This window comes from Eleginops maclovinus, chromosome 13, assembly GCF_036324505.1.
Source record: "Eleginops maclovinus isolate JMC-PN-2008 ecotype Puerto Natales chromosome 13, JC_Emac_rtc_rv5, whole genome shotgun sequence".
Taxonomy (NCBI): Eukaryota; Metazoa; Chordata; class Actinopteri; order Perciformes; family Eleginopidae; genus Eleginops; species Eleginops maclovinus.
Window position 1 is genome coordinate 10763530 of NC_086361.1, and position 17125 is coordinate 10780654.

The 17125-nt window shown below is 40.4% G+C and overlaps 1 protein-coding gene across 1 annotated transcript; it reads left to right on the plus strand.

Annotated features, from left to right (window-relative positions):
• Positions 1-1306: 1306 nt before the first annotated feature.
• On the plus strand, positions 1307-14635 carry snx27a (sorting nexin 27a). Its single transcript, XM_063898850.1, has 13 exons — positions 1307-1755; positions 4347-4572; positions 4718-4910; positions 5283-5347; positions 6389-6493; positions 6727-6805; positions 7059-7222; positions 7857-7946; positions 8561-8710; positions 8903-9031; positions 9250-9309; positions 9496-9544; positions 10460-14635. Exons 1-13 carry the CDS (start codon positions 1439-1441, stop codon positions 10528-10530), a joined length of 1698 nt encoding a protein of 565 aa, XP_063754920.1. The 5' UTR covers positions 1307-1438; the 3' UTR covers positions 10531-14635.
• Positions 14636-17125: the final 2490 nt, after the last annotated feature.

Consider the following 17125-nt stretch of genomic DNA (forward strand, 5'->3'; position numbering starts at 1 on the left):
ACTCCACTATATTTATATAATGCTTTTATTTATTTTGCTAATTTAGGTTATCCATGCAAAACAGACAATCAGTATTATAAATTAAATAATTATATTTAACGCTTGCCTGCAGAGTGGTAGGCACCTGCACCTCACAGGCCTGCATGTCTTCCTGTGACATCCACGGTTCCCTCGTCTATAGATGTGCAGATTGGATGGACTGGAAGTTCTAAATTCCCTTTAGGTGTGATTGTGAATGCAGTTGTCTGAATGTGTTAGCCCTGTGACAGGTTGCCAACCTGACCTGGTTACCCTCCCTCTCACCCTCTGCATCTCAGAACAGATCTTAACGCAGGAATACTGTAGAAATGAGTGGATGAAAGCATCCAGCTGTATATGGAATTCTACATGAATGAATGCTTAAACGTTCTTTTGTGAACAAATGAATATATATACAAATAGTATTTATCCCCAGTGGCTTTGCTACTATTATTTGAAAAAGATATTCCAGCACTGATTTGAATGTACATGTTTGTTCATTCAGCTTCTTTAATCAACGTTCATTTAATGTACACAAGTCCATCAACTTGGTTACATGTGTCATAGCACTCAGAATATTTAACACTAATATTCTACTAACGGCATACATTTTGGCCATAATGAGTAGTCTTGTGCCTTAAGGGTTTATAACCTGAAGGTTTGATTCCAAATAAATACTGCAGCAGGTGACTTCACAGATTACTTCTCCCTCTCTGTTTTCTTTCTTTTTTAAACTGTGTCACAAGACAGCAAATCAGTGTGTGTGTGTGTGTGTGTGTGTGTGTGTGTGTGTGTGTGTGTGTGTGTGTGTGTGTGTGTGTGTGTGTGTGTGTGTGTGTGTGTGTGTGTGTGTGTGTGTGTGTGTGTGTGTGTGTGTGTGTGTGTGTGCGTTTGTGTGAGATAAGATACAATTATAAATAGCTGCTTTCTAATAGGAGTCAAAGAAACCCATTGAATAGTAAACATAGCGAAATTTAATTTCAAATAAAATTGTATTTTGTGAAGTGTAAACACAATTTGTATTTGTTATAGTTGCTTACTTTGCCTTTTTATTGTAAATTCACTTAAAGAGTTCAGTCGATTTTCTTCGAAAGCAAAAATGTAAAAGATTATTCTAGATGGAAAAAAATGTACAGTTTAATGAAATCTCTAAATATGTTTCTCATATTATTACATTAACACATACTGAGTGCAATAGTGAAGTGATGAGTAACTAGTATTTGTAAGCTGAGACGATCCAGACTTGCAGTGACGCCGGCAGCAGGTCACGTTGTGAGGCCGTGTCTCGTGACGCCAGCGAGGGGCGGGTTATCAACAACAGAGTTGGTCTGTGAAGCTAACTGAGGGAGAGGGCTCGAGTGTTGTTTTGAATTTACGATAAGACACCGACTGGAAAGGGGGGCTAGGGCCTGTGGATAAGATGGCGGATGTAGGAGACGATGAAACTCGGTCGGTTCTCCCTGCGGCATCCCGTAACGGTCCGGCCGTCGGTTCGTCTGCGGGCACCGCGGGCCATAGCACAGCTAGCATCACGGTAACGTCCGGTCCGCGGACCGTGAGGATCGTCAAGTCCGAGTCTGGCTACGGCTTCAACGTCCGCGGTCAAGTCAGCGAAGGAGGACAGCTTAGGAGCATCAACGGGGAACTGTACGCTCCTCTGCAGCATGTCAGCGCTGTACTGCCCGGAGGTGCGGCAGACCGAGCCGGGATAGCAAAGGGTGACAGGATCCTGGAGGTGTAAGTCAGCCTCTCCTGTTTAATGTATCCATGTAGTTAGCGTGTAAAGCTAGCTACCCTGTTAAGCCCGTGATGATCCAGTTTCAAACAGTTACCATTAGCTATCTTTAGGTTAAAGAACATCTATCTGTAATGACAACAAAAGTCAATGTTTACCTAGCTAACTAGTCATTTGTCCACTTTAAGAGTTTACGCACATAACGTTTGGTGATATAGCTATACCAAGCTAACGCTAGTGAGTTAAACAGCTAACCTGCTTACATAAGTTTGACTACAGGCTGTGCATGTTGATTAGCTTTAGCTAGCTGGATAGCCAGGTAGCTAACGTCTTGTTTAGCTTGCCCTTTGCGCAGTGACTGCTTGAGCGTTGATGTGGAAGGACATTTAATGAGTTTTCTTGGCATTGTAATGTCATATGCATAATAATACAGATGTGTATGATGTTGACCCGATTGCAAGACAATGGATGGCAGTGTTGTCCATCAAATTTAATATCATATTGTGTGTGCGATACTATCCCTATTTTGTTTACATGGCACAGTTTAAGGGGCTTCCTGTGTTTGCCCCTTATCTATATCGATGTAATTGATTGTCACTTCTTTGTTTGACACTTTCTATCTTAATTTAATATTAAGAATGTCTCTGAGTTGACCAACGATCAACAATTATCACACCATGGTTGTAAACACATTGGTCCTAAAAAGGGTTAATAATAAAAAGCTTGGAAGGAACTTAATGTTTGCCTTGAACAACTAAATACAATTACTACTTTTTTATGTGTCGTAGAAGTCCTTTTGTATGTGTGGCCAAGCATAACTTAAGGATGTGGGCAGTTCAAACATGTTAATGTGTTTAAGGTGCTTGCACACTCGACCATATGTTGCTTATAAAAAGGAGAAGAGAAACAGGAAACAAGGACCACTCTGCTTCTACTTGCTGAGGCATCAAAAATGTTTCACTCAACCTGTCTTTTCTCCATTAAACTGTGACATCTCTCATGGTCATATGACAGGAGCGTAGTTATCATGTGACTTATTAACCAGCTTGACTATTTTTCATAAACCCAAAAGAATCATATGTCAGCATTTTACTTGATAGTTTTATGAACAATAAAATGCTTTACGGTTGACAATCTGGGAATTTATAGTGTGTTTTGACCCTACTGAGTTAATACTAAACTATATCAAACCTGGGTATAGCTAGTTCGTGTGATGCTATTTAATAATTCACTTAGTGATTGGCTATTGAAAATCAGAGATGATATATTTGAATCTATTATTATTGTTATTACATTTTAATTATTTCAAAGTGCTGCTTGGTTTTTAAAAACTTTATATATATATATATATATATATATATATATATATATAGTCAGTTTTGTAGTTTTTATGGACTAAATATTTAGTCAAAACATATTCACTAAGCCTGATTCAATTCCAACTGCCTTTGTAATATGCAAATCAGACACATCATAGACACATTTATGGCAGGCATTGCTTTGCTTCTGTTCTCTCTCATAAGGATCTGAGTGATAATGAAACCAAAACGTTTCCCCCTGTCTTCATCTTTTTTGTCACCTAACACTGATTTGGCTGTCCAGTTAAACAACTCAGATGAATGGTTTTATGTCTCTATCGCTGGAGACATGGCATATATAGTGGAACGACCTATGCTAGCACTCTCATTGGCTCCCTCCTCTCCTGTGTTTGCCCACTGTTTTCTCATAGGAAGATTAGCAGAGACACCTGATGCCGGTGCCATCTGGCCTCTGTAAAGCCAATGGCGCAGGTGTCTCACAGCACCACAGGAAAATGAGACATCAGAGCTGACCCTGTTACCCAGCACTCCCAACATTGTGTTTATCAAAGGAGTACAAAATGCCCTTTCACTGACATTACAACACACCAAAATAGGCAAATGAGAAGGGTTTGATAGTTGCAGCATTGGTAAAATGTTATATTGCAGCACTGAGCTTATTAAGTGGAAAAGTTATTCGCTGCACTATGACCAATCCAAAAATAAATACAGTTTGTTCATCCTGGACGACTCACTATAAAACTCAGCGTTAACGCAATTAAATGCATTCTTTTCATTTACTGACTACCTTTTTTAGTCTTTAGCCTGGTTATATTTATCTTATATTAAAATGTGAAACATTATGTCCATAATGTTATGTGTGATATACAAAATGGTATTGTATATCAATACTTTTCAAGGTATGGTATCAAAGTTAGGGATTCCAGTATGGTGACAACACTAGCCTTTATTTTGAGTGTTGGAATTTAAATCAGGAGATAACATTTTTGATATGTGCATCCCTAATTAGGATTTTGACAACAGATTCATTTTAAATATGAATAAGTTTCAGTTTTTGCCCTACACACATTTCACACCATAGCATCATGGTAAAGATTCAGTCGATCCCCATGCTGGTTAGCCCTGAATTCTTAATCTGTTGTGCTGTCATCTGCCATGTTGCATAAATTGATCGTGTGAAAACAGTGGGGAAAGAGGGTTTGCTAACTTTTCTAACTTCCTCTCTGTTTCTCCCTGTGTTCCTGTTCCTTCTCTTGCTCTCACTCTACTTCCAGTAATGGGGTGAGTGTGGAAGGTGCCACCCATAAGCAGGTGGTGGATCTGATCCGTGCAGGGGAGAAGGAGCTGGTCCTGGCGGTTCTGTCTGTCCCAGCTCAGGAGGCTGATGGACTGGAAGGAGGAGAGGAGGTCCAACCCAACTATGACTACAGTGACAAGCAGGCAGTGCCCATATCTGTTCCCACATACAAACATGTAGAGCAGCACTCAGAGAGATTTGTGGTGAGTTCTGATCGAAACATTACTTTACCCTTTCATTCTTTCCTCTAAAAAAAAAAAAACTTTTCCCATGGTTGTGTTGAAAACACTTGTAGTTGGTGATTGTAAGCTGTTCCTTCCTCTGTCTGCTCTCTCTTATTCACCATAGGTGTACAACGTGTACATGTCAGGTAGACAGCTGTGTTCAAAGCGCTACAGGGAGTTTGCCATCCTGCATCAGAACCTAAAGAGGGAGTTTTCCAACTACAACTTCCCAAAGATTCCTGGTAAATGGCCCTTCTCCTTGTCTGAACAGCAACTGGATGCACGCCGTAGAGGCCTGGAGGAATATCTCGAGCGAGGTAAGCTGATATAGAAAGGTCACTATTGTATAAACCCATTTGTGTGCTGATTTTCAAAATGGGCAAAGACAGACACTTTTCATATACCAATCCATTTGTTGTTCAATAATAATTATCGCTCCATCCTTTCAAGACCTTGCAAAATCCATAATTTACATACAAAGATAAAGAAGAAATAATTGAACATTCACCTGCGGAAGTCATGTAGGCGAAGAAAAGAGGCCAAGCACAGGCTGTGATCAGTTTTCTGCCGACACAGAAAATACTGTAAAGCTGAACACAGGATACAGACTAAGTGACATTTAGCTTCCTTTGTTTATGTAATTTACTTTAACCTTACCTTTATCTCTCTGCCTCTGAATTTGGCTCTAGTTTGCTCTGTGCGGGTGATCGGGGAGAGTGACATCATGCAGGAGTTTCTCTCTGAATCAGATGAGGTATGTGTCTTCTTTCTGTATTTGGTATGAATGTAATAGTTTAAGTTGTAGTTATATCTATTGAACTTTATGAGCTTTGAGTTCTCTTTTTAAAACGTTCCCGGATTTGACCGTTTTTCTTATAAGCCAGTAAATATGCATAGCACTACATTAGCTTAATTATTATGCTGTACTGTTGAAAATGAAGTTTTTAGCTTAAGCTATCCCGTAGATTGTTTGGTTAAGAGTGTAAATATCTGATTTGCCAAGTCTGTTTCGAGCCTACTCAAGGACATTTTTTTGGTGTATTCGAAACTAACGCTCTTCTTCTTTTAATGAAAAAATTTGGCATTTTGCCAAAAATAAGCATCAGCAGTTATGGCGATTAAGTTTAATTGCTTAAAAGTAGCTAGCTGGCCATCATCTCTGCCAGCAGTTCAAAGTTTAAACAGTAGAGCCAAAATAATTACACGGTTAATTGCATTGCCTTTCTGGAGCTTGAGGAATGACAGCATCAGAAACAAATATGACTGGACGTGGCCCTCGAAGAGCGTAGACCACCGCCAACGCCAATGGTGCATTCACATGCTCCTTTGGCATGTTCTAAAAACATGGGAACCATAAAGAAAAATGTCTTTCATATTATTGCTCAAAGTATTATAAACAACATGTTGATATCTGTTTTTGAGTTGTTGTTCAGACTTGTTCACAGGAATTTTTCCAATGAAGGAACTTCTTTTTGCCATTATCCAGGGCTGCATTAATGCAGCACAAATGTCCCATCACGTAATGTTAACAAAGATAAAAAATAACTTGTTTTTCCACCCCATGTCCTTTCCAAAATGTAACGGGTTCTTCCTTTGCCCATGCAACACCATTCCACCAAACTTCATGAGTGTCAAGCTAATGGTTCTTCTGTAATCATAACAGACAATCCGAGCTGTAAACATAACATCCTCGTTGGAGTTTATGGTACACATGAAGGGGCACATACTTGTTGTTCTACTCATGAGTTAATGAAACTCTTCAAATGTTCTTATTATGTGTTGCTTTGCCGGCCAGAACTACAATGGAGTGACGGATGTGGAGCTGCGGATAGCTCTGCCAGACAACACCACCATCTCTGTCAGAGTCCGCAAGAACAGCACCACAGACCAGGTGTACCAGGTACGAAATACAAAAGACATCTGATGACTCTCCCACGAGTACTCTTTATCTGACTTGGGTTATGGTTTTTTAGTGCTTAGCTAGAATTATGATGATTAGAGATGCAAATTCAATAACTGTCTACTGTTTTTCACTAGCCGAAGAATGTCAATTTATAGTCAGAGACTTTTATAGGGTAATAGAATTAGTTAAATATTGTTTTTCTAACCTAACTGACTCTGCTCTTCCTGTAGGCATTAGTGATAAAGGTTGGAATGGACAGTATTATGGCAAGCTACTTTGCCCTTTTTGAAGTCATCAACCACACCTTTGGTAAGAACTGCTTGTGTGTTTGATGTTTATGAGTGTTTTCCCAGAGATATTCATTGTTTTCCAATAAAAACCTGTATCATCACACTGGTGAGTTTAGTTCAATGGGCTTAGGGTTGTGTAGAGTTGAGGGCTGTACGTTTAGGTAACTCATTTTGTAAAGAACAAAATTCAATTTTTGCTAATGACTAATCAGACCCTTTTCCTTTTCTCATCTCCTCCTCTTTCTTCCCCTTCTTTATTTTATTTGTTGCAGTGCGGAAGCTGGCACCTAATGAGTTTCCCCACAAGCTTTATGTGCAGAATTACACGTCGGCCGTGCCGGGGACTTGCCTGGCGCTCCGCAAATGGTTGTTCAGCTTTCAGGAGGAGGAGTTGCTAAGAGACAACCCGCTGGCACTGCACTACTGCTTTCACCAGGTAATAACAATGATTCCATCCCAAATGCCATGAACTCAGCACTAAATTTGGTACCCGTTCTTTATTTCCTTTGCTTATATACGAGTTGAAACTGTTGCAACTTCTTGGAGGTTTCAGCAGTTTTTGGGTCGTGGAAAATTACTGTTACTCAACTCTTTATTACTACAGTGTAGTGTACTACGTCGGTTATGTGTTTAGTTAATTAATCATACTGTATAATCTTGAGAAACCAGGTTCAATAATAATTTACATTGGGGCACAACTTTTCGACAATGTGTGACAATTTGAAATGTCGACAAACCACAAATATTCATCTAATGCAAATGACCTAAAAAAAAATAGCAGCAGCAGCAGTTTACAGGCTGTCTGCTAACCATTAAAGGTCACTTCCTGAAACATTTCTAGCATGTGAGGTGTGGCAATGACCGATTACAGCGATTTCTATTAGTGAGCAAAACATTCATTTCAACCTCAATATTGGCTCTTAAAAGCCACCATTTTTTTTTTGTCATTTGTTGAACCTGGTCACTTGAGGCAGCTACATAAATATAATAGATAATCATTTTTGTGCATTGACCTTTAATACTAAAAGTTGTTGTATCTCTTCCCTTCACCCCACCCCCTGTCTGTCTAGGCATTGGAAGATGCGAAGAAGGGATTCATAAAGACAGAGGACAAGTCCTACCAGCTGCAGAAACTGGCAGAGCAGCGCAAGATGGCCACGGTCAGTCCCACAGACCAGTCTTTGTTCAGGGGGAAGGGTTTGGGATGACTACACTTGTTGCCTGCTGACCAGAGCCATCACCATAACGTTACGACATAGAAATGGACAGAAAATCGAATCCCTTTCACACTTCAGGACACAGCTCTATGTGGCGTAAACAGCGATAAAGCCATTGAGTTAATACTGACATTTGATGAATATTACCTAAGGGGGGGCCTTAATTGTCAGCTAGCAGAACAACTCTCAGTATCTGGCCGTACTGTATGTGGCGTAAAATATTTGACTGTTTACAAATTGAAAGTTAAATTTGTATAGAATGAGTCAGTTTTCACAGCTGAACAGTTTGCTATTTGGTAAAGTTAAACTGCACGACCTCCGATCATAGAATTTTTCCACTTACTGCTCCAGTATTGCATGAAACTAATTTCCCATCGAATGAAATACTGTTCTTGCACCTTTCGTCTAAAATATGCTCCAAACTCTGTTCACATCCCAAACTGCTTGTTAACTTGGGTTAAGGAGACAAGAGATCAATCTAACCTTATTTAGATGGCCATAAGCTGTAGACTTACAGTATTAGTGACAGATGTGTTTGCTCTTTAATTCTCTGATAGTACCTGAGTCTGTTGCGGACATGTGAGGGCTATAACGAGGTGGCGTTCCCCCACTGCTCCTGTGACTCTAGGAGGAAGGGACATGTCATCACAGCCATCAGCATCCATCACTTCAAGCTGCACGCCTGCACCGAGGACGGCACACTGGAGGTGAGTGTTTGTCTTAATGAGTAGAGAACCTGAAAATTAGCCTGATGCACCGTCTTTATCCTTACAAATATCATTTGTATATCAATTACTGTCCCTCTGTTACAGTACATTCTTGACTGAATTGTGAATAAAAGCCAAACATCTGTGTGCCTCTCTGCACTGAGCTTACCTGCTGTGACCTCTCCCCCTCAGAACCAGGTGATAGCTTTTGAATGGGCCGAGATGCAGCGCTGGGATACTGATGAGGAGGGGATGGCTTTCTGCTTTGAATACGCCAGAGGAGAGAAGAAACCTCGCTGGGTCAAGATCTTCACTCCATACGTGAGTGTGCACTCATCGTCAGTGCTATTAAACATGCTTTCAACTGTGTTTTTTTATGGTTTGTTTATTCAATTTGTGAAAGTAACATATGTTGTTATTCATAAAATAAGTAAAATGTCATGTAATAACCGCAGCGGTACACTTGTCACCGTTACTTTGCAGGCTGATTGTGTTGTATTTAAAGCTTAACTCTAATTCTGTTTGCTTTTTTCTCCCAGTTTAACTACATGCACGAGTGCTTTGAGCGAGTCTTTTGTGAGCTGAAGTGGAGGAAACAGGTAAGGACCACTCCTTTCCTCTTTCATTGTAGGAAGCACAGGATTCCATGCCAAGTTTGAAGTTCTAAACTTAGATTATTTGTACCTTTTTTTTCCTTCGCAGATACAATAGGACCCCTTAGATTTTTATCCTCAGGCTTTTGTTTAAAATCATTTATTTCTTGTGTATGATTTCTTTGCCTTCAGGTTGAGGAAGAGGCATCTGACAAAGACAACAAAAACTGCAGTAACAATGGTAAGTACTTTTTGTCCTGAAGTGAATACGTCTGTGAAAATGGAACCAACTGAAGGGTAAAAAGGTAGATGTTATCTAGGGCAAATTATAAAGAAATATGTATTCAGATGTGCTGCTGAGTAGTTCTGTGAATGACAGCACACACCAAACACCATGAAATATGCAACAATTCCTGACAAACGTTTCAAAGAGCAAGGACAGGGAGAGCATTTCAAGTATTCTTCCCTCTTTTTTCTGTATGTTAAAGGCAAGAATATATGTGAACATTAAGCTAGCTTATAAGTAACTGTAGTTTGGTGACATTGAAATACCCCTGGCCCTAAAAAGCTGATTACAGAAACGCTTCTGTTTTATTATCTCCTTTTTTAGTATAAGGAACTAAACAAAGTCAAGGGGTAACTACAAAGTGGAGAAAGGGCTGCTTTTTAAAGACAATTCTTCCTTGACTGAGGAGGGAGTAAAGTCTTCTCCAGTGCTATTAAATTACTAGAATATGGTGGAACACGCGTTCAGAACAGACGCATTTATACGCATGTGACTTGCTATCAGGGCCATCTCCTAAAGACCCAAGCATTAGAGGGAAGTTGAAACTATTTGTTGCGTTTGAGATAGCACAAGACCAGCTGAAGTATGTGGACAGGCACAAGCAAGGCATGAGGAGGAGTGAGCAACCTTTGGAGTTACAGGAACAGAAACAGATCATGATCAGCTGAGGACTGAGATGCCTTGAAGAATGAGGACAACTTATAGAATGACATTTACTTATATAAAGCACTGTTGAAGTTAAGGGAGTTTTCTTAGGCACAGTTGCAGAGACACCGGCTGATGTGTGTTTTGTTGTGGCAGTATTTTCAAAGGTCACATGGCATGCGCCCATCATTCAGCCTTGTTCCCTGAACCGTCTCTCTGTTCTAGAGTATCTGCCTCCTCTGGAGACACAGCAGAAGGGATGGCGCCACCTAGGGGGAGAGATCGCAACTTCCTAAAAATCATTTGTCATCACTCGAACTAGAACTGGTCCACTTGCATCTTCACAGCCACCCCAGAGAGCGCCCATTGAAAAACACAGAACTGATTGACAGACTGAGGCGATCCATGCCCCGAAAAACAAACTGGAAGTGACCGACTTTGGGAAAATTGGAATTGACACACTTATCTGACCCCAGGGATACACACAGCAAGAAGAGCAACGAAGGAAAATAAACAAAAGCCAACTTTCATGTCATTTAGTTGATCTACGTAGCGTGTCTGTTTTCCTCCATGCTTCTGCCCTGTGATGTTTGAGGACACAAGCAAATTCTCGCCACCTGGTTGAGCTGTAACATGCAAACGATGTGTGACCAGGCAGGGTCCGCACAGCGCTGCGGCACCTTCTGCGCAAAGGCAGCACCTCAATGAACCGCCATCTGACAAAGGAGCTGACGTGTGATATGATTGTCCAAATCGATCGGCTCAGACCGATCCAGCCCGATCCAGCAAGACCCTCGGCTTCTGAACGAAGCTGAGATGATAAATATGAATGATGAGATACAGAAAAATGGCTTTTAGCAGGTAGTGATAAAGAAATAAAGCAAAATCATGCTTTACACCGGTGATGGACATTAACTCAAAAATAATGTTTTGTGTCTGTAAGGTCAGAATATTGTCTGTCAGAAAGCGTGGTCGACTAACTGAAAATGTATGTTGGGGGGGTTCATAATTATGTGTATGTTTAACAATCTTAGTTCTGACAAAATATAGATTAATATAAAGCTCTAATAATTGGTTTCTTGATCTAACATGAGGAAACACTAACAGCATACAAGCTGCTCTAACAAATCTCTTTTCACATTTTGTTCTGGCCTAGCGTACTCTACCCACAGAAATACGTCTGTTGGCAGTCTGCCATTAATGTCAGTATGTGTATTTATCACCCTCGCAAGTGTTTGTTTATTGTGGTGATTTTGCAGAGCTTGTAAGTTGAGGAAGAGGCATTCTCTTTGCAGAGATGATCTCTTGGAAAACAAGGTTGGTGGGCCAAAATGTTTTGAAATGGCACAGGTTCTGACCCACAGATTGTGAAAATGAAAATAGGACAGGAGAGTTTTCACTCTCGTGCTGCAGTTTTCTGAACAGGCAGCAGAGAGCAGCAGAGTGTGAGACAGATTTAGTGGAAGGCTTTGAGCAGATATAGAAATCTTCTTAGAGCTTCTTAAAGAGTGATCCCTCGGGCACTGTAACTCACCCAAAAGTATCACTCCTGTGCAGCTCGTCCATTAACCATGTCAGGAGGACAGATGGTGTGTGTGTATGTGTGTTGTACAGAGAATAGATGGCGCATAAAGTTGTGCGACTGCGACCACAACCATTAGAATACACAGCAATGCAAGCAGCTGTCTGCCTCCTAATGCACCTGCATTGGTACAGTATTAGTTGTGTGTAAATGCTCATGACGTATGATTTCATGACACACGACACAGATTTTCTTTGTGTTTTAGAGCAGCATTTTACACAAATATAACAGTTTTTTTTTCTTATCACAGATGTTCTGTTTCCCAAATATGTTTGACTCACTTTAAATGTGTAGACTGAAGATTGACATGCTGACAAAAAAATCTGGATGGAAACAGTGTGCTGAAATGTGTTGATTTCACCTGAAAGCAATAGAGTTTGTATTTCCCCCTAATGCTTAGTAGTTTATCTTGGCTCATTCAATACTGACTCATTCTTAACATTCACTCACGGTCTGGCAACAACCAAAGACCTGAAGTGGAGACTGATGTTTTTTTTTTTCACACTTACTTTTAGAGCATAAGTTCAAGTTTCACTGGCGTAAAAATATATACATTTAAATATTTTTTTTCTCAGGTTTAGCTTAGATTTACGTTCAATAAATGTTTTAATTCATGCCGAGGTTTAGTCATAATTTCAGTCAGTTAACTTGGAGCATGCTTTTTGAGAGTGTGTGTGTGCTGTTCGTGTATGCGTGTGTCCTCTATGTTTATCATTGCCATTGCTGATAAGCTTTTAGGCTCTGATTGGACGTGTTTGACAAGCTGTCGGTGAAAGAGCCTGAAAATAAAGATGGTGTTTTGTATCTGTATGACAGCAGAGACGCCAGACAGATGGAGACAAATAGGAGGCGTCTCCGGTTGTTTAGCTAACATTTACAGCCGCTCACAAACACACACATGCACATCTCCGTCTCCCTGCTGCGCTGCGTTTATGTTTTGACAAAATTGTGTAACAAGGAAAGATATATAGTTTGTTATGTGTCATCTAGTGGTTGCCGCTTAGGACAGGCCTCAGTTATACAACAGCTTAAGGCAATATATGTATGTGTATGTTTTACAAGCACAGCGCAGATAGCTGAATTGTAAAAGAAATCGCAATGGATGGTCATTCTGACAGCCAGAGTAATAGCCAATTTAGAGATGGATGACATAAGAATTGGAGTTATTCAACCATGATGGTGATTATTTTTTCCTTTGTGAGACGTAGAGAGAGAGGCAAATAGAGGCGGTGTTACTGTGTGTTGGCTTTGCTGTCCTTCGGCTCGTTCTTGTGTCCAGGTTGGTCTCCCGTCCTTACAGGAGGATGTGGTTGCCGTGGCAGCACCACGTTGGCTCAACACACTAGCCTCTGTTCCTTTTATTCCTCTCAGCCAACTGACTCACTCCTCCCAATAATGTATTCAAAGCAGTGTTTTTTGTGTTTGATGTTTGTTCTCTGTCCCTGTGGCTCATGCTGCTGTGAATATGCTTTTAGAAAGCTGCTGTTCTTTTTTCTGTGTTTCGGTTTGACTTGTCTGCGCCAGGTGCCATCTTCCGCTCAGTCACAGACAGGTGTATGTGTGTACTGCTGTCGTCCGTTTCTGCCACCGGTGGGTTAAATGTCATCGTAGCAGTGTTTAGGTGAGAGCAGAGGGATGACAGGAATGTTAAGAAGCACGTCTTTGTATGGTTGGCCCGTGTTTGTGAATCAGTGTACGCTGTGCTGTGGGCTACCTGTGTTTGTGTTTGAGATGCTGGACAGCCTTGACTTGTAAGTGACTTATTCTCAAAAAGATGGTAGAATCCCCTGCAGGACATAGCAGATAACGAATGTTGGATGGCACAGAAAACACGCTGGAATCCGAATAAAGTGAACATGTCCATGTGTGCACCATGGAGGCTGAAGAGTTTGTGTGCATCACGATGCTCCTTTTGTAAAATGCTTTCGCTACAGTAACACATCTGTTTTTAGAGTGTGTGCCAAATCGGCACTGATTTCCATCAGATCAGTCAGTGGCAGACATTTCGTATGCTCTTTGGTTCGTTTGAATTCTACAGCATTTCAGACACAGAGTTCAGTGTTTGAACTGGCATTTATGAGGCGGCTCAGTCAGTCTCTTTCCTTTGACACTGTTGCTTCAGTCGGAGCCGCTATGTTTAGTCTTCATCAGCGCTTTTGTGCCGGTTTGATGTTTGTTGACCTCTGAATAACACATCTGACTTGGAGGGCATTAGCTGCTGGCTCTTCCATTTCGGATCCTGGGTCATTTCATGACTAACATGAAGAGTGGATGTGAGTGCAGTTTTAAAAAGTGTTAGCCTTTGTGTAATTAATTTTGTGTCCATTGCTTTGAAACACAGGGTTTTCCATCGCAAGTAGGCAGTGACATTAATTAAAAACCTAAGCCTTGTTTGTCTGTCTTCAGCATAACCTGTAAATAGTTGTTTTAAGAAGAAAAAGAGAAAAATCTCTTGGACAAAATGCACTCTTGTTTCTCCAACGCAAAACTTTTATTTATTTAAACAGAAATTAGAAATATTGGGGAAATTAAAGTGTACAAGGCTGGAGCCACCGTTGATCATTAATTTTGTGCGTGGGGAACAGCTGAATGGAAGATGATCTAACTACACAAGCTGTTTAAAGCACAGGCAGCATCTAAACACATCATCAATTAACACCTGATGTGGAACTAGCCTACAAAATGGAAATTTTATATCTTAAAAAAACACATGAAGGTTTACTAACCAATATAAGAAAAAGGAAAAACGGTTTGAAAATGTTGTGTAGAGTAATAAATTGTTACAATATTTTAAATAAAGTTATATATTGGGAAACAAAGCTGTCTGTCTGAACTTATTTACCCTCTCAAGGACATACAACCATGGACTCATTTTGTTTTATGTTGGCAGTAATCTGAATTAGCTCCAGGGGTCTTTAACAGCTGTTAAATGATGAAGCACTCAGGTTGTGGTTATCAATGTATGGATTCCTTTCCTTGCAGTGGGACAATGCCAATATCAAGACATGTATTCCAATAAAGACATAAAGCAACAGCAGTGCTCATCTGGGACCAATTACTTCCTGTACGATTGCACTTAATAAGCTTTTAATACCTGTAAATTTGAGTTGGTCAAAAATGTGACAGCCATGCTGAACAAATTGCTTTTGATGAATATCTCTTTTGTGAGCTGCCAAGCAAGGTGATGGCAGAGTCTCATTCATGCACCTCATTCAGTCTCAAGCTTCATTTTAACCACCTCGCATTTGAAGTGAGTAAATTGTGCATGTGTGGGAGGCATTTATGCAAATGTATTTTATACTTTGTCGCCGGTGGTATATGCTAACTTCAAAGTTAAATTATAAGTCGCAATATGACAGAATGAGGGGTTGAAGCGACTTTTGTTTTTCTTAACACTTCCAGCAGCTCTAAACAGCTACTGCTGGAAGAGAGGTGACAAGGAACAGATGTAACGGTTCGCTGGCAGGAAAAATGTCCCCTCATCCTCAATTCTGCTGCTTAAGGGTTGTAAGATACATTTTAGAGAACAACGTCACTACTTTTCTGGAGCTAAACAAACGACAGAAGAAACCGTAGCGACTCCCTGATTAGAAGTTACTTCATTTATGAACGGCTGTTCTTTGCTGCAGTGCTTCATAGGATACTATCTAGTCTTCATACATTCACATATCCTGTCTGAAAATGCCCTCAGGTCTGCAGGAAAGGGAGAAGTGCTGTACAGTAGATTACAGGTCCCATGGCAGGGAGCACAGCTGCTAATAAAAGGTCCTCGGGAACATTATCCTAGCCAAGGCAACGGGTACGCTGACATTTTCATGGTTACATTTTCATGGTTACATGCTGTACAGATCATGTCAGTCACTCTGCTCAACAGGAGCTTTTGCAGTCCCTTGATGTGGTACTGGGAAACGTGGTGAGGCTTTAATTCAAAACAAAAATACAGAGACTCTTAATGCACCCAGTGGAACCAAGCCCATAAAAACGTGTGTGCATGCATTGGCACTGCTGAGGTGAAAATACTCATCTCATTAGAGCTGTCTCACGTGGGCACTATATGCTGACTGCAGCCTGCCAGCCTCACCACCTTCCCTCACTTTCCATTTTTCTGATGCCAAACTCAAAGGGAAGGTATGGTTTGAACCAAACTTCCATTCTCATCTATGTGACTATTGACATATTGTTAATCCGTTTTAGGACTATAAACTCAACACAAAGTAACCTTTTTATAATCTGTAGCTAAAATGAGTATATGTGCTGTGTTTTTTATTTTTATTCAAATAGAATATACACTGCCCGGCCCAAAAAAAGGTCACAAGCCTGTGGGGGGCAGTGCTATGATCTGGGGTTGCTGCAGTTGGTTTGGTCTAGGTTCAGCAATGTTATGTGCCCAAAGAATGAGGTCAGCTGACTACCTGAATATACCGAATGACCAGGTATGGATTTTTTCTTCCCTGATGGCACGGGCATGTTCCAAGATGACAATGCCAGGATCTATCGGGCTCAAATTGTGAAAGAGTGGCTCAGGGAGCATGAGACATCATTTTCACACATGGATTGGCCACCCAGAGTCCAGACCTGAACCCGATAGAGAATCTTTGGGATGTGCTGGAGAAGACTTTGTACAGTGGTCCGAATCTCCCATCATCAATACAAGATCTTGGCGAAAAATTAATGCAAGACAGAAATAAATGTTGTGACATTGCAGAAGCTTGTGGAAACGATGCCACAGCGAATGCGTGCTGTAATCAAAGCTAAAGGCGGTCCAACGAATATTAGAGCGTGTGACCATTCTTTTGGCCAGGTAGTGTATATGGCAGTACCAAGTAAGCTTTGATTTTAGGATTTGCAGTTCAGAATATGATAAACCTCTAGGTTAAAACTGGAAAAAAGTAAAGGAACCAGTACATTAGATTAAGTACTAATTTAAATAATCAACAATGAGTCTCACTGTTGATTATTTTTTCATCAAACATGTTTGGTCTATAAAGTGGAATGGAATAGAAACGGTGAAGTTTTCTGTCAGAGAGCAGTAAACATACAGAACATATTCACATTTTGGAAGCTGTTTTTCTTAAAAATGTATGTCAATCAATAAATTGAGGTGATTTATTTAATACTTGCCAACTAATTGATTTGTCTTTGCAGCTCTATTTTGTATATGTTACTTTTGTTGTAATCAAGTATATTTTGTTGTTATCAAATATATTAACACTTATGTGTATTTAGTGGGAAAATACTTCTGTCTGTGAACCTTCAAGATTTCTATGTTAGTAGTAAGGTGAAAGCAAAGGTATACTTTTAAAAAACGA